The sequence below is a fragment of the Bacidia gigantensis genome (assembly GCF_019456465.1).
Source record: "Bacidia gigantensis strain McMullin 20006 chromosome Unknown contig_246, whole genome shotgun sequence".
NCBI classification, from domain to species: domain Eukaryota; kingdom Fungi; phylum Ascomycota; class Lecanoromycetes; order Lecanorales; family Ramalinaceae; genus Bacidia; species Bacidia gigantensis.
In genome coordinates this window covers 1,909,507-1,929,352 of record NW_025408602.1, presented here as the reverse complement: position 1 = coordinate 1,929,352, position 19,846 = coordinate 1,909,507, and the positions used below count along the sequence as shown (strand labels likewise).

General features: G+C 51.4%; 3 protein-coding genes across 3 annotated transcripts; 2 read left to right on the top strand and 1 right to left on the bottom strand.

Annotated features, from left to right (window-relative positions):
- Nucleotides 1–6,056: 6,056 nt before the first annotated feature.
- KY384_006236 (uncharacterized protein) lies at nucleotides 6,057–6,539 on the bottom strand (the record flags this gene model as incomplete). Its single annotated transcript, XM_044814732.1, has 1 exon — nucleotides 6,057–6,539. One exon carries the CDS (start codon nucleotides 6,537–6,539, stop codon nucleotides 6,057–6,059), a length of 483 nt encoding a protein of 160 aa, XP_044668882.1.
- A 3,416-nt stretch (nucleotides 6,540–9,955) lies between these two features.
- KY384_006235 (uncharacterized protein) lies at nucleotides 9,956–14,876 on the top strand (the record flags this gene model as incomplete). Its single annotated transcript, XM_044814731.1, has 4 exons — nucleotides 9,956–11,333; nucleotides 11,625–12,200; nucleotides 12,271–12,755; nucleotides 12,951–14,876. The coding sequence occupies 4 exons, from the start codon at nucleotides 9,956–9,958 to the stop codon at nucleotides 14,874–14,876; spliced, it is 4,365 nt and encodes a 1,454-aa protein (XP_044668881.1).
- Nucleotides 14,877–15,572: 696 nt separating this feature from the next.
- Nucleotides 15,573–19,534, top strand: KY384_006234 (uncharacterized protein; the record flags this gene model as incomplete). The annotated part of the gene is made up of 3 exons (XM_044814730.1): nucleotides 15,573–16,948; nucleotides 16,998–18,424; nucleotides 18,504–19,534. The coding sequence occupies 3 exons, from the start codon at nucleotides 15,573–15,575 to the stop codon at nucleotides 19,532–19,534; spliced, it is 3,834 nt and encodes a 1,277-aa protein (XP_044668880.1).
- Nucleotides 19,535–19,846: the final 312 nt, after the last annotated feature.

The window sequence follows — 19,846 nt, the reverse complement described above, 5'->3', positions numbered from 1 at the left end:
GAAGTAATCCTGGAATGAAGCAAAGGAATCGTCTCCATCTTCTTCGCAAACCCGGATATACTCCTTGTCCTCTTCCGCTGGCAACAGACTTGTCTTGGTCCACCAGTAGTCTTTGTCTGATACAATGCGTTTATCCTCGAATCCAGGATTGGCCCCTGCAGTCCTCAGTTTCGGGAAATTGCCTCCACTATTGCTTTAGGAATTCCGACATAATAATTCGCTTTCCCGTAGTATTCGAATACACTATTTTCAACGTAGTCTTCGATTATGCTCTAGTCTGGGTCGACGCAAGCCCGGTTGAAGTAAAGGCGACGAATAAGATCCCGATACCTAAGTAACCTCTCTCAGTATCTTGCTGATCTGGTCGGTCAAGCAGAGCACTTTCTGCTGGCAAGGCCTATGGTCACAAACGTGGTTGTTGATCTGCTCGTCGAGACCTTATCATCAGGTCCGTTTCTCGATCCTCTTCGTAATCTGTCTGATACTCGGATTCCTGAGATGAAACCAGAGATCATGTCCCTGAAGCATTGCTCTTCTTCCGCCCGGACGCGGTAAATCCATTGTTTTGCTTGCCAAAGGAGGACAAGTCTGTCACAACACTTGATACAAGCCCCGTGATGCGACTAGATTGTTTTTCGTCGCCACCTTGAGCTTGTAGCGTCTGCAAGAGAATTTAGCCCTTGGTCTCTTACATGAACAGCTATGCCCACGAACGGCACAAGGAGGATAAGGCTGTCACAACACTTGATACAAGCCCCGTGATACGACGAGAGTGTTCCTCGCAGCCACCTTGAGCTTGTAGCGTCTGCAAGAGAATTTGATCCTTGGTCCCTTACATGAACAGCTATGTCCGCGAACGATGCAAGGACTGCGATGTAGTCGCGACAGCCCCAGGTTTTTGACGGCAGAGAAAGACTTGAGTCTTTGTCAGAAGAGGAGCATTTTCGGAGCCGCGTGCGGTCGGCATCCTCCCAGTTTATATATATTTAGGTAGTCGACAAGAATACTTGCTGTTCAAGTTCCGCTATCTGTCTGGCTTTCGTCCGCTCTTGCTTCCCGCACGGAACGATCCTATAGATGTGCGTGATGTCCCCTTACTCGGGTAGTGAGTCGGCAGAGTGTTGGAACGAACATGATTTCCAGCGATAATCGCATCCATCCGTGTGATAAGGAGGAAAACTAATTATTCCAAGGCCAGGCTCTCGGCAATAGCCTCTCAACATCTTCCAGATAGCAGTCAAAGTAGCGTTGTATTGTCTCTCCTCAGGCACCCACTAAGCTCTCGGCGTCGCTACAACTCCCTGTCCAGCAACAAGCTCCTGAAGACCGTGTGTCATGTTTGATATCAGATCAGAATCAGGATCTAGCAGCTTCAATGACACTTCCGTCGGAGTATTGCCCCATTTTTCGCCTCGTCTTTCTCATGTCGAGGTCAAAGTCACGCCGACGACCCCATCGTTGAGCTCCACAACGAGAAGGCTTCGAAGGTTCTCAACTAATTGTACTCGTAGTCATGGCCATTCAGAAGTCTGCGACGTAAAGTTTGTATGCTCTTGTTGTGATGTGGCTGCGAGGGCGACAACGAGCCTTGTTGCTGCTGGGCTCGACCGAAGGGGGACCAGATTCTATGCAGCGCTTGCAGACTCATGAGAAGCAGACATTAAGGCGCCATTGCTTTGAAAACCAAGTCTGCCTGCAACCTTGAGAGCCAGATCTTGCACTTTGGACCACCAAGAAGTCGGAGACTGCAGCAAGTACGAAGAGCCACATCGACAATGGCGCTTGCGGTGCGTATCTCCCTCTCCGTGAACCACACCGCCTTTCCCCTGGGTTGGCATCTGCAAGCTCCCAAGTTCTGTTTGGCGACCTTCATTTGATCGTCTATCAAAGAGACGTGCATTTCATTCTAGCGTATCGCCTACCCGCTATAAGGTTGGCACGATGCTTGGGGAGTGTGGGGCGGATAGATAGCCATTGCGGAAGCAGAAGCTTCTGATTCCGTAGCTCTGCTGGAAGCTACGTTGGACTTGCTGTGAGTGTTTTCCATCCCGACCACTGACTGCATTGGAATTGTCGACCGGCTGGCTCAGATCTTCCCTGACTCCCTCTCTGCTCCTGATCCACTCCCACTCGTCTGTAAACTTCTGAAGTAGCGACTTAGCCATCGCACGAAGAGCAGTCTATCGGAGATCCCGTGCGTGATGCAGCCGAGATGCGACGGGAACAGTGTTGGAGTCCGGAGAGCACAGGCAGCGATAGGCCGAGAGCTGCGATCCTATCCTTGCTTTGATGGACCCCCAGATGTTCGACATTGTATCCAAGCGGCGTCTTCCATGGCCAGGATATGAGCGGGTCATGCAGATCACACGGACACTCGACTGGGTGAATGGCAGGGGGGTCGTAGAAGCTGTGGAGGACGACGGGGCACCAGAAGAATTAGAAATCGGCAGGATTCAGCTGTACCACTTTTGTGTATATATATTTATAGCCTTGGAATCGGGGCTGTCGTTGATGAATGAAAACATACATCCAAGTGTTGGGCGTTATCTCTCATTAATCACTGAGAGGTCGCTGTTGGAACACTGGGTAAGATGATTTGTGAGAAGGGTATGGAGGTAAGGGTCAAGCTCGTAGATAGGTGAGGGTGGTGCTAGTCGAAATGGGCATGGTGCTAGTTGGGAGTGTATCTGAAACTCCTCATCATAGCGGAAGTTATCTCCAAGGTACCTATGATCCTCGAAGACAATAGATCTTCATTAGTCATGCTCCGCGCCAGGCGATCTTTGCATACACTGAATCGACCGGAACTCAAGGCTGGGTGGGAGTAGCGGATTCAAGCAGTCCTTCTCTTGGCTTTGTGATGCCAGTCGAAGGGTCCGGCGGAGCTCCGCGCGAAATCAGGGTCATGAGCGTTTGCAAGCCTTGCTCATGTTCTGATGTCAGCGTTGTCGTGAAGGCAGATGGGCTCGAAATGTCGATCCTGGACTGATCTTCTGGCCCACTTGAAGTCATGGACCGCCATCCAAGCCTCGCGGAAGAGCAGGGTCCCTAGAGTTGAGTCGGGTCCATGTTCCACAAATCGCAGTGAGGGTCGGGTTTGTCGAAGAAGCAGAGAGCGCTGTCCGCAAAGCACATTTGAACTTCACGGTATGATGGCGCTCACAAATACTCATCCCCTCCGCCTCCTCATCACTATCTTCGATCTCAATCACCCCCCCATCCGGTTCGTGATTGCTGTTGGCTGTTGAATACCATGAACCTGACGGACCAGACACAGCAATTCTATGCTGTGATCTCTTGACTCACGGACTGTCGCCTCGTATTCCCCATCCTCCTGCCTCTTCAAGGCCATTAAATTGTCGGATATGCCAGGCTTGGGGGTCAAAGATGCCGTATATGAATGGCCATCGTACAAGAGCCGTATCATTGGATGTATATATTTAGAATGTATCTGCTGTGGAAAATAGCGTTCAGAAGACAGCCCATTGAGTGCTGGAAGTTTGTCCTTAGTCGATGAAGCCATCGCGCTGTCGTAAAAGGTAGTCAGGAGGGAAGGCTATCACATACAGGTGCAAATCATACGCAGCCCAGATGTTCAAGGCATTTTTGTCAAAGAGCTTCTCAGTTCCGAACAAGTCCAACGGAGTATTCATGTCGTTATGTGCTGAAGAGGACACGCAATTTTCTTCAAGTTTTTGCCATTCCAGCGTGCACGCCACTTCGACTGGAACCTTCTCCGCGTAGTCGTGGACAAGGCTGGCTGAACGAGCTCAGATCTCATGGAAGCTTTACGATGGAGTGCGTATCATAGACTGCCACAAGAAATATTCCAGCTGTATACTTCTCCAGGTGGTACTCTATGACAAGGAACGGGCCAGCCACGCCGTTGCTTCGGATTCGCACTGATTGGAGGGCCTCCATTCTGTGTGTTCTTCGTCCGCGATTCATGGTGTTGGCTTATCAACGAGACAACGAGAGGCATTCTTAATGTTGCATGCGTCGTATGCTTCAACCCGGCGGCAATGGATCTCGATAGTCACAGCCGACAAAGCCGAGCACAAACGCGATCTCCACATGTGGATTTGCTAGGCAGCACCACCACCACCAAAATGGGCGTACTTTCCTCCTTAGAACCTCACACTGAGGCATCGTCACGTGAGTGCTGCTATCTTGCAAGAGGATTCCAACATTTGATTAAAAGGCGGACATCATTGGCAGGCTTATCTTAAGCTGCCTTGTCGCTACTAGAGACACGTCAATCGATCCCCAAAACCCATGAACCCGGGATCCTGGGCTGATATGGCGCTCCTTGTGGCAGGCGCCAGCCTATGTGGATAGAGTATTCTGCCGTTATATATATTTAGAGTGACTTTGTCGGTCACGTTGATTTTGAATGTGCTGATTTCAAGTGCAGGCTTCGAGTTGAGCTCGATGTGGTCGCCCTGAGCCTCCCACAGGTAGCCACATCTTGTCACGTCGCTTTCGTTTGAAAGTCGGGGAGCGAGAGCGAGCGCTGAGATGGTAGAGAAGGCCACGCTGCGCGATGCATATTCAAGGATGATCGCTATGATTCCTTTTGACCTCATCACCCAATACGAGTTATGTGCGGCTGATGTGGTTGTCGTCAGATTTTGCGCCAGAAGAGTCTCCACTCTCTGGTGGCATTCTCGCCGTACATCGCCCGTATGTTCGCCTAGGAGCAGCTAGATTCACTTCCAGAAGAGCCGCAGGACTCACCGCTCCTTAGACAGGTGATGCATCGAGATCGATATCCATGGGCTCTGGATCATCGTCTCCATAGTACATTGATGGCATTTGATTCGAGCTCCCCTGCGAAGAATCTCATGATTCTGGGGCTTGATGTTTGCTGGACCAGATAAAATTGGCGTCGATGAATGACAGAGATTCATAGGTCTCTTGGATGGTAAAGTTGTGTATGAAACCAAATGCGACCAGGGCGTCTTTCTCTTTTGCCAGGACCCCAAATATCCTTGATCGTACGACGACAAAAGGCCCACACCGTCGTCGTGCCCACTTCCCACCTTCCTTGTACGCATCATCATCAGGAATTGCTGATAGATGAAGATGGATGTGGATGGAGACAAATGAAATAAACAGCTGCAGGCCTTTCATTCGACCTCGCTCGCTCTTGCATGAAAAGAGCCATGGGATTCGCAGGATCGGGCGCAGCAATCTTGCTTAGAGTCTCCAGAGACTCTCTGTAGTGTCGAAGGCTCGGTGAATCCACCTCATGCCTCAATCTTGTGGATCTTCTCCGAATACTCCTGACGCCACGCCATCCACTCAAAACATGCTCCACATTTCTCATTATATGCTGCACGTATCTCGGCAAACCATAACGTCACAATGCACGTATTGCCCAGCACGGTAGCCCATCCGGTACGCATATTGCGCTGCGCTGTCCCCGACGCGTGTTTGTCCTTGACTTTTCTGACCAGGCCCGAGAAAGCACCAGCATAATTCGTATGCACCAGTAGGGTTTCATTTCTCGAAAGTATTGTGGAGCCACACACGTGGGCTGCGGAGGTGACGCAACGACCAGGATATGGTCAGAGCCGAATTGATTCTGCCAGCTTTTGTATTAAAGACTCGTCTCAACGAGCAAGGCATGGTGAGAGAAGCTCCAGGAGGCTCCTCAATCGAGCTGTCGGACCAATATCCTGTTTCTTCTGAAGCCACCAGCCTTGCCACCCCTTGAGGTGTAAGTGCCAAGATCGATGGCATCTGGCGCTGGGGATGCCGGGTAGCCTGATGGAGGCAGAGGTATGGGGCAGAGCAGACGACTACCTGCAATAGCTTGCTGGATATAATATATATTTAGAATTGAGGTGGTGGCATCATTTGCGACGAGAGACCGTCGCCATTTTCCGTTGCCGCTTGTCTTCTTCTGTGAAGACTTGTTGCTGGAACCAGAAGACTTTCGTTGGCATCTGGTGACATTTCCGGATTTATATTTATAGAGAGGACATGGGGCTTCACGAAATGTAGTGGTGGGAATTCTGCTCTCTGTTCAGGTCCAACCAGCGAAGGCGTATTTAGTCATACAGATCTTGGTCAGGTCGTGACTCCACGGACGCCGTCGATACTCTGATCAGTCCCTTCGGCACATAGTAATATGTCACGGGTGCAGTCAGTCGTTGCCAGATAGCCCTGCCATATGCGTTGCGTCTCAATATATCCGGTGAAAGTGCCCGAGCAACTTTTGCGGAAGTCTGTGATCGGGATCGATGAAACCTGCATGGAGCTGTGTTCATTGCTTGGTACGAAGCAGGACCCGGCCACACATGCTTCCGGCCTTGCTCGTAAGCCTGCACTGGGCCATCGCTGGCACCTGAGAACCTCTGTGGCAACTGATGAGCTAGGGCATGCTCGTTTTGAGTCTGCCCCCTCTTTAACTTCAGTTGCCGCATTCCGATCTGAGCCATGACTCGCGTTGTTGGGATTCGTAGATCTTCGCCGAGGAGCTGCTGTATGAGAGCGTCATTCTCCTGTTTCATCACCTGATTCTCTTCGCTCATGTATCGTTGTCTAGCTGCGTGGGAGAATTCTGCGGAGGGCCATCTACTGTCTGTGAGACCTTTTGAGCCGATGCACAGCCAGAAAGGGTCGTATCATTTTGTAGAGAGAGCTCCTTTGATGGTTTGCGCATCAGACAGCATCCTGTTGTGCTTGTACTTTGATCAGGACGCCTGGTGCAGCCGAAAACTTCCTACTTTGCAAGACCAGGGACCGAGATTCGGTGAACGTGCATGTTGATTCAGTCCTGATTGAAAATAGGAAGAAGAGCTTCCACGACGAGGCTGGTCATGAAAGAATTGGTGTGATGCATTCCAGAACGAGTGTATGAAGCCAAATGCACTCGCAGGGACGTACTACTCTTGAGTCCATCTCTTGAGTCCATCTTGAAACAGTTTTTCGATCCGTGGCAGTGACTCTGCTGTTGAACTCCGGAGCTGGCCTGACTTGCCATGCACTTGGTGGCAGCGACACGAGTGCCGATTCCTGATGTCACCGTTGGTTTAAAGTGAATGAAGAGTCGTTTCTTCAGTATCATCTTGAGCTGATTGTTGTCTTCGCATTCGAACATTGCGTGCTATTCAAGAGCGATGCGCCTGACTTTAGGAAAGGGAGCACCACGAAGACCCGTATTCTGTCACGGCATTCCCTGTCCCCCAGTCAAGGCGCCCAGCCTCAGGGTAGCAGTAAGTTCTCAAAGAGACCTATTGACCGAACGTGGATAGTTAGCCAGGTGGGCCGGGGAGCTATTTCATGTAGGACTTTGTACAGCCCCTTTACGCCCTTGGCTGTAGCTTGACTATCTTGTTCTTAGACATTTTCGGTCTCATGACTTACGCTCACCAGTCGCGGGTCCTCGTGTTGTTGAAGCGAAGACTTCGTCACATGGCTAGGCAAAGACGAGGTAGGTTGAGTGTCCGCTCTTTTATGCAGTGAGATGTTGCTTGCCACAAAGCCGACCGACCGTTCACTGGCTGCCATGTTCTCCGTTTCGTCGATCACGACAGATTAACTTAGCAGAACCGATGAGATCCAAGGACCTGAGTGAAGTCTCTGAGGGAGGAACTTGATCAAGAGCTGAAGTACGTTGGTGAGCGCGCAAGACCGTGCGCTAGGCTGCTTCTTCGTCGAGCTCGCTTCGGAGACACAATTGCCATTGTCCAGACAGGAAAGATACGAGACCGTGGAGAACTGAGCTCTTCCTCAATTGCAAGACCGTGAATGGCGGGTGCTTGTGACTTGATCTTTGCAAGGAGAATTGCCGAGTTGCTTCGTAAGGTCTGAGGATGTACTGGGCATTCCAACAACATCCAACGATCAATCTTGGGCCCTTCAGGATCTGACAGAAGCCGCAGATGGTGTTACATCTTCCTCGTCCTGCAAAACGGCCATCTCCCGTAAATCCTGTCATGTAGAGAAGACACGACAGCACCGGGATTCGAGGCTCCGCGAGTTCGAATAGATCAAGTTCTCGAGAGACATTACTCGAATCGATTTGAAGAGTCGGCAGAGCAGTAGACCCACTCGAGACCACCAAGGACCAGCTGCGTCGGGGCTACGAATCCTAACTTTTTGCTCGCTGAAAAGTAACTTGTTAACGGTCGACACGACTAGGTTGTTCATTTCGTGGTAAGCCAATTGATTGTTATGGTAAACCAATTCAAATTCGGATGTCTCATACGCTTGAAGTTGGGAAGATGCAGATGTCTGGTTGCACGGGTCAAGCTCGAAAGCCCTTCAAGGGGGCCGGAACGAAGGAGCAACGACGATAGCGTCGATGTGGGTCGAAGTGAACCATACTCTGAGCCTCTGATGCTTCGAAAGACCTGTAGGACAAACGTTAGTCAAACTCATCAACGGCGATGATGACTGAGGCATGGCTGATGTTCTTAAGGGAAAGACAAGAGAAGGCAGGCTTGCTTGCAATAACATACCTGTTGCTGTATATCGGTCCTTGGGCAAGCCGCGGAGACGAATGTCGAAAGGATATATATATATTTAGAAAGAATGCTGAGAATGCTGAGACCAGGTGTGCTATGGCTCCATGGAAAGGAGGCTTCGAGACGAGTTATATTTCCCTTCGGTGTGAGCCATAGCAGGTCTAGCAGAAGGGTGAGCTTAGAGAAGAAGGAAGACAGAAGAGTCGGCGAGAGTATATATATAGGAGGGAAAGATCCCTAGGTCGTTTGGTTGGAGGAAGGAAGAAGACTGGGGGAACGAGGAAGACTTTATAGACTTTGGAAGGTCCCGTGATGGAAGCTTCTGGTGTCAACTTCCACGTAAGCCCGTCGAGTGTGTCGAAAGCTGTAGTCCGAAGAAGAGGAAGGCCCAGGTCGGCTGATTGAAAAAAAGAAGGAAGGAGGGAGACTTTATAGACCTGGGAGGATCCTGTGATGGAGGGTTCGAGTGTAACCTTCCACTTCAGCTCGTCAACTGTGTCGAAAGTCGCAGCTCCAGAAAGGGGAAGGCCCTTGGTCGGATGATTGAAGCGAAGAAGAAGATGAAGGGGAGGAGGCAGTCTTTATAGACGATGGAGATCACTGTGATGCAAGTTTCTGGTGTTACCCTCCACTTGGAGCCATCACATGTCTCGAGAACCCCAGTCTTGGGGGAAGAGGGGCCTTTGGTCGATGGTTTGCAAGATGAAGAAGAAGGGGGAGGAGGAATCTTTTATAGATTTTGGGGGGCGGTGGTGATGGGATCTGCTGAGGCCGCCTCACACTTGCGGCCATCACATGTCTTGGAATATTGCAGTATTGCCACGCGCTGCGGTGGAAATATGGATATCACACGCATAGGTTGGTTGGTGAATAGGATGGCAAGTGGAACTCCGGTCTTAATTCACAAAATTCATTGTATTTCACTCTTGCATGTCGTACAGGTACACGCGCAAGTCTCAAAGCTTGGTGTTTCAAGGCTGAAGAGGCAAGTGCGGAGGGTACATGTAGTCGTGTAGCCCTCGATGGTTGGTAAGAAAGGAGAGGTGTATGCTTGATGCCTTAGAGCTGTCGAGCTTGTCCTACATGACCGTTGAACGACGTGTAAGGTTAGGACTGTCAGACAACCCAATAAGTCCTGCCGAGCAAAAGCCACCACAACACGTCTAGGAGCCGTTTCTTACCGTTCGCTTTCCGTGATTCACAAATACTCTCTTCCACTGCACACTCAGGAATGAGAAGTGATCACTGAAGCACACGACAGCCTGTTTGAGGCGAAGACAAGTGAGCTTCACTGTGTAGGCCCCTCTAGACCTGCAAGTGAGTCTTCAAACAGCGAGCGTAAGAGTTTATTGGTCGCCGCTTGCGTCAAGTAGGACGTTGGGGCTAAGTGACACTCCACAGGCCCAACCTCGAGGACAAAGAACACAAGTTCGCTCTTTGTTCACTCTCCTCCCCTCGTTCCGCATTCAGGTCCCAATATGAGCAGCCCCAAGGATGGTGCCGAGGACTCCTCGAGCAAGAGCAGCTCGTTCGATGCGACGAAGGCCTTCTGGGATGAGTGGGACTGCCTAAACTCCATCGACAAGCCTTCCAAAGTCGATGGACCTCCCAAAGTATCACTAGACTTTGATGAGTTTTGGTTTGGGTTTGTAGTTCAAAAGCGCGCCGACATCTGGGACGCATACTCGTGGTGCCGAGACGAAACAAGAAAGAGCAAGAAACCGGTCGTGACGTCAATGAGAGGCTTGTTGGATGTCTTCGAGGAATCAAAGAGCAGATTTTTACAGGGCTTAGAGGAACATACTGAAGAAGAAGCAAGAAAACTCATATTCCATTTGACGACGTGTCATTTCGACCAATTTCCAGATTATGGAGCAGCTTGCGCAAAATACTCGAACCTCCTACCTTCCACATCACACGATCCTGTTCGAATCGATGAGCTGCCCATGCTTCAGGAGCCAAGTCTTCTTTTCTGCACATCTCGCGGTCCAGGCGTCTGCAAAAGACTTCTACATATCCACAAGTCACCTAAAAGGCCCCTCGCCAAGAGAGCTGAGGATGCACTCTATATCGATAGCCACTGCGAGTCACACAAGCAGAAGGAGAAAGAAGTGTTCAGAAGAGACGTCGATCCCGCTTTCACTCGTCTGCTTCAAGATCTGCCGCGGGAGCTTTTTGACATGATAAGATCGGAATTTGTCCGTCAAGAGTTTGGTCCACAACGCCTGGAGTTGTCCGAAAGGAATTTGGAGATCTCCCAGCATCTTGAGGTGGATCGGTCGGCTCACAACATATTCCAAGCACATCCCCACCGTACCGAATGGGTCATCGGGTCAGTCAGACCAGACTCAAGTATTCACAATGAGGTGCCGGACTGGAACCGCAGATGTGAGTTGCTGCTCCCTTTCATTGACCGAGACGACGCTATTCATCTAGAGCTGGGACTGAACTTCTTCTGCTCTCATTGTCTCCAATACCTCGAAGATTTCCCCCAACCTCTTAGGGCTTCACGTGAGTACAACAACAACGTTCTTGCGCAAATCCAGCTATCGAGAACTTTACAAATTCAAGCAAAAGTATACATGTTCGAGGTGTGGGCAAAATGCCTCAAAATGATCCGGGGCTATAATAATAGGATCAGACTCCTTACTTTGCATTTGGCATCGACGTACGGTACTGAGGGGGAATGGATGGGCAACGATCTACTGAAACGATTTGTCTGGCATATCAATCGTCTTCAGATTTATTCGCCAACGGAAGATCTCGTAAACCAAACCTTTGAAGTCGTCGAGGCCAATCTGGCTAGGAATGAGGTCCAAAATTTGGATTGGGATGATGAAGCGATATTCGCATATGGTACGAGTCAATACGATACGTTGATAGATGAATGAAGCTTCTGAAAAATGTGAAAGTCGCGCCCTCGCAGCGGATACTGGTGCCGCAACATCAGTAAGAATGGCAAGCGCATGGCCTATTCTGCCTCACAACAGATGCGTACCTTGGAAGTTTACCACAGCTGGTGAACTCACCTCATGCCCAGAATGTAGCTTACACAACTAGTATACTACTACTTGGCCGGCGGAGAGTACTTCGTAAAAGCCAAGTTAATCGAAGGGGGAAAAATTCTGCATTTAGTCTAATCTAGAGCACCGGGCACCGAGTGTGCACCGAGTTCACTTGGCACGAGAATGATGTCAAAGGAACTGCATCTCTTCGACAACTCCCTCAAGCTCCTTAGACTCCTTGATTACTCTGCATCGTTGTCATTGCGCTCATCGCAAGTCCTTATCATGTCCTCTTTGAAATACCTCGCACGCGCTGTGCCCTGCTCAACTCTGGCTAGACGGCCTCTGTCCACAAGCACCCGTTTCCTTGCTGCTCCGCATTCAAACGAAAATGCTCAAGAGTGGGAGCAGAGCCAAAAGTCAAAGCCAACGAACCCTCATATGACGAACACGACTTCTACAATTGCCAATGAGATGCCTCAGGTGGGAGCCGACAAAGCACCACCTGAGCTCATCAGCTCCGTTGACCCAAACTTCACCCCAAAAGACTCCATTCCAGAGAATACAGAACGTATGACAGGCGGAACACAAACTGGCAGTCCTCAAGAAGGTGTAAATTCAGAACTTGATGTTGGAGAGATGGAAGGAGCAAGCTTCAAAGTAGAGCCAAAGAGGAGGACGGGGGAAGACGCCAACACCATGCGCGCGAGGTTGTTATGTCTGTTTCACAGCGTCTTTCCCACCAAGTCAAGCTATGGAAGATAGCTGACAAACATTATACTATACAGACCAGAGCCGAAAGAGGGGGACCCTCGAAAGTGACCTCCTCCTCTCCACCTTTGCCGACGCCAACCTGCCGCGCATGACGCCTGCCCAATTACGTCAGTACGACCTCTTTCTTGACGAAAATGATTGGGATATATACTACTGGGCTACACAAGAGCCATCGCCGACCAGTCGTGAGACAGCTGAGGGGGCTGGGCCTGAAAGTGCTACCCCTGCTGCTCAAGGCACTTCAACAGATACAGACGCCTGGCGGAACGGAGCACCCCGCTCTGGCGAGTGGGCGCAGACTGTGGGGACTTTCAAGCCAGCATACAGGCCTGTACCTCAGCGTTGGCATAATAGCGAAATACTCTCTTTACTGAAGAAGCACGTCATTGATCGCAGTGCGGGTGGGGTACATGAAGAGCCGGCGGCTGGCGTACATGGGCGGGGACTTGAGCAAAGCGTCAAAGGCACAGGTGGAGGCGGACTTGGTCAAATGCCAGCAGTACAAAATTTCGATCAATAAGTACGTACAACAATCCCTTGTTTTGAAGCGAGGAATGTGACTAGCGTTGTCAGCTCTGCCCTACATGAATGCAATGTTTATGAATTCTTGAACTTCATGTGGCTGTCGCCATAGACGACGTAGAATCTCAAGCATACGTTCTTCGTTGCTGCTCATGTTGCATGTGTCCCTCAGATTGATTTGCGGTCGAGACAAAGACCCTCGTTCGCCATCTCATCCCCGGGCTCTGGTACTGCGCAGGCAGTGTTTACTGACCGCAAACGGTCAATCGACATGGCTGCCTTTGACTCCCATCAGTTCTCCGACAAAGGTCAGAAATTCTCACAAGATGACGATTATCAGTTCTCTTTCTTTGATCAGACTCTCATTCATGATTCGCCAGATCTCCTGTTCAACTGCATTGACCTCGAGCACCATGACGATCACAAATTCGACTTGGATTTCAATGAAGGGTCAACTACAGGAGAAAGCCTATCGGTGGAGAGTAACGCTTCAAGCAATCAACCTCCGCAGCTATCACAACCTCAAGAGACCTCGTCTGTCTCCGAACGCGCAAGTGCACTTCGACCGCACCGAGTCTTACGGCGACCTCCGCAACTCACCTCATCTATATCAGCGAGTGAACTCCTCAGCATTGAGGGCAAGAGTCGAACCAAGAGCAAGGAAACATTACCGCTTCAAAAGTCGGGCTGCCACACACTGTCGCGGAAGAGCAAGTCTATCATCTCGCAAACAATTGAGCAGCACAGACCCAACAGAGTGTGCAAGACTGGATCCAGTGAAAAGATGCGACCAGCGCAAGACGCTCATCATGATTGGACTCATAAATTCGAGCAGATGAGCATGCAGCAGCCTGAGGCTTTCCAAGCCGGCTTGAGCTCTCCAATACCAGAGGACGCTTCCGCAGGGGCAGTCAACTCGCCTATCTACTCTCCGTATACACACGGGCTTCCGGATGCGCAGCATCACCAAAGCAACAACGAGCAAGTCTCACGACCAAGATTTCAAGAGAGCCCAAGCAACAATCGAAACTCGAGTCATTCGATGACTTTCTTTCCAATGCTACCCCCGACGTCCTCGTCCGCAGGAAGCCCTAACAGAGACTTTGCATCTCCCACTACAAAGCAGGACCCATCGTCTCAAGGCCAAATGCCGCAAGAATGGGACCAGGCACAATTCATACAGCAAGACTCCACCATCTCACCGACTCAGATGCACGATTGGAACAACACAGTCCAGCGAAATGGCTCCTCCTACTTCACGAACGTCACCGCCCAAACCGACACCATTCCCTCCCCCACTTCTCCAAATTGGTGGAACCCCTTCCATTCCAACTCGTCCCAGCCTTTCCCCCAAAATGCCCTTGCCGGCGATGTTCACTCACCAAATCAAGACTACCCCATATCCCCCTTCACCACCTCTCCCGGCGTACAATCCTGGCCACCCCCCGCTCCACCCACACCCTCCACCCCACCAACTACACCCACAGCCAAAGACGCTTCCACACCAAGCACACGTCCTGCACGCCGACGCCGCCCCAGCGCCCCTCCCCTGCGCCTCCCAAAGTCAGCCTCCTCGCTCCGCCATCCTCATCGCACCCGCTCGTCCGACCTCCGAAGCCCACGCTCGGCATCGTCGATCTCGCGCTCAAAATCCAACGGCGGGCTCAAGACGCATCGGTCGCAGCAATCGATCCCGCATACCACGCCCAGCACGCCTGGGTCAGCTATGCCGCCTCCGCCCTCAAACCCGCGTACCAACAGCGGTAAAAGTAGCGTGGCAGGGGTGGGTAGAGGCGGTGGTAGCTTCGAATTCAAGAATTTCACCCTCGCAGACGCGGGCGTGTTGGTAACGAGTGTCGCACCGTCGGGGAGTAGTAAGACGAAAGATCGGAGGGAGAAAGAGGCGAGGGAGAAGGCGGAGAAGGAGAGGAAGAGGGGGGTGGAGTTGCAGAAACGGTATATGAGGGCTGTAAGAGAGGGGGACGAGAGGGAAGCGGAACGTGTGGGAGGGCTGATGAGTGAGGGGGTGATGTTGGGCGTGGGGGAGGGAGGAGGGGAGGAGGGAGAGACGGAGGAGATGGGGCTGATGGAACGATAGGGGGAAAGGGTGAGGGCGAGGTTGTGAGCGAGGAGGCATGTAGCGTTGGGTATAGACAGATGCTGGATGAGCATGTATCTTTCTTACCATTTAACTTGACCTCCCTGATATATCCCTATTTGGCCCCTAGAATGAGGCTCCCTAAGACCCCGCGGATATAAGATTATAGAGACTTGAGGCGCCGGCAATTGGCTGGATGTAGCTGCCGATCTTCCGCTAGCCAAGTGTACCTGCAGCTTCATTTACTCCGGATTGAGCGTTCCAAGCTTCTGCTTTGTACCAGCTCGGTTTCCGATCAGGTTTCCATTGATGAAATGCAGGCTCTGCGCATGCTGACGTGGCCGCACGAGCCGGGCCATATTCTACGTGCCTTGATGGAAGCATTCCAGTGGCTGATGCTCCGTCGCGATCCATGCTAATTGTCCCTGTTTGGCAGTCACGACTGCCCAGGTACCCGATGTTGTTATGACGAATGTTGATCGTACCACTGTCCCTACGGAACTGCACGCGCTCGCCCTGTACCACGTCTCAATGCACTTCTTCATCCGTTGTCCAAACTTCAATGTCGCGTTGTCTTCCAGAACCTACACATCCTTTCACCTGACGTCTTTGCACGGCGTTAACTGCTCACACTACAATGACAGCTCGCTAACCGAGCAGCCACTTCAACAGAACACAGACTTGTCCTGATCCACCATGGACGGTGAGATCCTCCAGAACGGCACGGCCAACATCCTCCCTATCCCTCCTCCGACAGAATTTCCCTTCCCAGAGACAAGTGCTGGAACATCTGCATCCTCTCAGCCCTTGGAGGGTTCTGATCACCACCACAACATCGTCAAGAGCAAGACCGAGCCTGTACTACATCCTCATACCCCGCAAACTCCTGGGCTATCGAAAATCTCGAGTCGGCCAAGGCCACGGCCCCCAAAGTCGCAATTATCTGAAAGACCAGTACCGGCTCAAAGAACTTCACGATTCGGCATAAAAAGAGCAAGGACAGAACACGCGCCTACTGCGTTGACGGATGCAATTGGTGGTCATAGTACTGCTTCGGATTCCTCGTCGGATGACGAAGTGCCAGAGTTCATCTCGCAACCAAGCCAACTGAGCGGCCAGGCACCACAGAAAGACCAGAAGAAGCACATCGTCTTCAAAGGTAACAAAAAGCAGCAGAATGCTGAGAATAGATATAGCCGATTTTCGGTAGGCAATGACACATACAACACGAGAGGCAATGTCTCTAAAAGAGATGGCAGGCTGAAAATCGATGTCAACGAGACGAGCAATCGAGGATATTTGGCGAATGCGCTTGGGGCAACAATTAAACACCATCTTACACGTCCAGAAGGAAAAGATGAAGTCAAGCATGAGCCTACGCAAGATGTTCACAAGCCTGTCCTCGAAGTCAAACGCCGACGACCTGACTTCCATGCACGCGTATCCACAAGGGTCTCTACACTTTCTGGGATATCGTCCGAGACGAAGCCTGCTTTGAAACTCAATATCGTTATCATGGTCATAGGAAGCAGAGGGGACATACAGCCATTCCTGAAGATCGGTAAGCTGCTGAAGGAGGACTACGGGCACCGTGTGCGAATAGCAACCCATCCGGCATTCAAGAAATTTGTCGAGGAAGATACAAAGCTAGAGTTCTTCTCGGTCGGAGGTGACCCTTCAGAGCTCATGGCATTCATGGTAAAGAATCCTGGCTTGATACCTTCAGCAGCCACAGTAAGAGCAGGGGAGGTTGGTCGTAGACGCGATGCAATGTTCGAGATGTTCCAAGGCTTCTGGCGAGCCTGTATAAACGCCACGGACGACGAACCAAACAAGGCAAACCTGAAGATGATGGCCGATAAGAATCCTTTTGTTGCGGATGCTATAATTGCGAATCCTCCGTCCTTCGCCCACGTACATTGCGCGGAGCGATTAGAAATACCACTACACTTAATGTTTACTTTTCCTTACACGCCTACTCAAAAGTTTCCACATCCTTTAGCGAATATCAAGAACAGTAATGTCGATGCAAATTATACTAATTTTATGTCATACCCGCTGGTCGAGATGATGTAAGTCACGACTTTCTCATTACGCTTGACCCAATTAATCATGAATCAGGACATGGCAGGGTCTCGGTGACCTGGTGAATCGCTTTCGGGTCAAAACACTCGGGCTGGAGCCAGTCTCGACATTGTGGGCACCAGGCCAGCTATACCGCCAAAAGGTCCCATACACCTACATGTGGTCTCCAGGACTAGTACCAAAGCCAGATGATTGGGGTCCTGAGATCGACGTCACCGGCTTCGTCTTCCTCGATCTTGCCTCTTCATTCAAGCCTCCGGATACACTCGCAGACTTCCTTGCAGCGGGGGAACCGCCCGTTTACATAGGTTTTGGCAGCATAGTGGTGGACGACCCAGACAAATTCACTGCCCTCATCTTCGAAGCTGTTAAAAAGGCCGGTGTGAGAGCTCTGGTCAGTAAAGGTTGGGGAGGTCTTGGGGACGAAGGCAATACACCCGACAATATCTACATGCTCGAGAATACGCCTCACGACTGGCTCTTTCCGCGCGTAAGCGCAGTCGTTCACCACGGCGGTGCCGGCACCACTGCGATAGGTCTCAAATGTGGAAAGCCGACTATGATCGTTCCTTTCTTCGGTGATCAGCCGTTCTGGGGCTCGATGGTCGGCAAGGCAGGCGCTGGAGCGTCAGAGCCTGTACCTTACAAGCGCTTGACATCAGACGCTTTGGCAGAAGGCATCACGCAATGCCTTACAACTGGAGCAAATGAGGCCGCCCAAGAGATTGCCGAATCTATCGCCAAAGAAGGAGATGGCGCAAAGAATGCAGTGGAATCATTTGAACGCCATCTACCTTCTACGGGTGAGCATTCGATGCGCTGTTCCGTCCTTCCAGACCGTGTCGCAGTGTGGCTGCTCAAGCAATCTAATCTCAAGCTATCCACCCTGGCTGCTTACCTCCTAGTCAATGACAAAAAGATCAAATGGGAAGACCTGAGGTTGATAAAACATCACGAATGGACTGATTTTGCAGGTCCAGGAGAGCCAGTGACCGGAGGCGGCGCGGCCATTCTCAATTCAATGGGTGGTGCTGCGGTAGCTATGGGCAGCGTGCCCGTCAAGTGGGCAAAGAGAATCAGGAAGAGAGAGAAAAGGCAGAAACAGAGGCAAGAGTCAACAACAGCAACGAACAGTGGTGAAACTAGCACAATTCAATCAGTCAGCCAGCAAGACGAATCCAGCAAGCCCAATGGGGCTCTGCAGAACGAAGGACAGCATGGGACTGAGGCAAATCTTCCTGCTCCAAATACTATCACAATGCAACAGCAAGAGCCTACGAATACTCATCTCGGCAAGCCAAGTAGATTCCTCAAGCCTCCCATTTCCATCTCTCCAAACAAGCGAAAAAGCTGGCCATCAGGCTCATCCGCCACTTCTAATGATACCGTTGAAAACCTCGCGTGTGACCTCGCGGGAGACACGGGCACTGGCATCAAAGAAGCAGGCGAAGCCTTAGCAAAAGGTGCGCTCTACCCTTCCTCCTCCCCTCCTTCTCTTTGGTCCTTCCTCCCTTGCCAGCCCCCTCTAACATCCAATATCAGTACCAATGGACCTCTCCCTCGCCATCGCCCAAGGCTTCCACAACGCCCCACGCCTTTACGGAGACGAAACAGTCCGCACCGCCCCCAAAGTCAACGGCATCAAGTCCGGCCTTCGCGCCGCTGGATTAGAATTCACACTCGGTTTCTACGACGGCTTCACAGGTCTCTACCTACAGCCCTACAACGGCGCTCGACAAAATGGCGCCAAGGGATTTGTCCAGGGTGTCGGCAAAGGGCTGGGTGGTTTCGTGCTGAAGGATATCAGCGCTGTGATAAGCCCAGTCGGGTACGCGATGAAAGGCGTGCATAAGGAGATCGTCAAGGGAAGGGACCCGGTTGTGAAGGTTAGGAAAGCACGCATTACGCAGGGGCAGAAGGAGTACGAGGGTATGGGGCAAGAGAAGGAGGAGTTGATGATGGCGAGGGCGAAAGTGGACGCCGCGTGGAGGGTGGTTTGCGAGTTGAGAAGGGAGGATGAGATGAAGAAGCAGGAGGGCATGAAAGGGAGGCTGGAGGTCGCGAGGGAGCAGAGGAAGAGGGGGAAGGAGGGGGGTTGGGCCAGTGTGGGGCAAGCGAGGAGGGGGTTGGAGAGGAAGAGGGAGGAACGGAGGGATAGGGAGGACGGCGAGGGTGCTGGGGTTAGGGAGGGAAATATTGGGAAGGGAATGGGAGAGGGTATGGGAAGAAGGGGGAGTAGGTTGGTGAAAATCAAGGGTGTTGGGAGGAAAGGTAGTTCGAGGAGGGGTGGGGGCAAGAAGCGGGGATATAGAGAGGGCGAGGCTGGGAATGGTGCTGGGAATGGGGGCGGGAATGGGGGTGTTCGTGAGGCTGAAGGGGGTAACACTGGATGGGACAGTACGCAGAGGAGACATGAGAAGAAGGCAAGGGGCGATGTGCTTGATTTGAAGAAGTGCGGGAAGAATGATGGGCATGCGACTGTGAATGGCAATGGGAATGCGAGCGGGGGTGTGAGTGGGAATGGAGGTTCGAATGGGAATGGCAATGCTATCGTAAGCTGCCATGGTGTATAGAATAGACTAGAATAGAACGGGACACTAATGGCTTTTTTTGAACGTGGGGATCTTGTTATTGTTATTGTTCCTGTTCCTGTTTCTGCTTTCGGTTTCTGGGCTAAGCTAAGATGGGGCCTGTGTGTGATTTTATGGTGGGAAGGAGGAGGAGGAGGGGAGGACCCGGGGGGGGAATTCCTCGTTTGCTGGAAATTTACCTTCGTGATTGAGTGGGTGGATGGGTGGATGGGAGAGGATTGAGGGTCGTCTTTCCTCGTTTTTTGTCGGGCTTTTGGGCGTAAGAGTTGTGTGTGAGAAGTGTGTGTGTCTGTA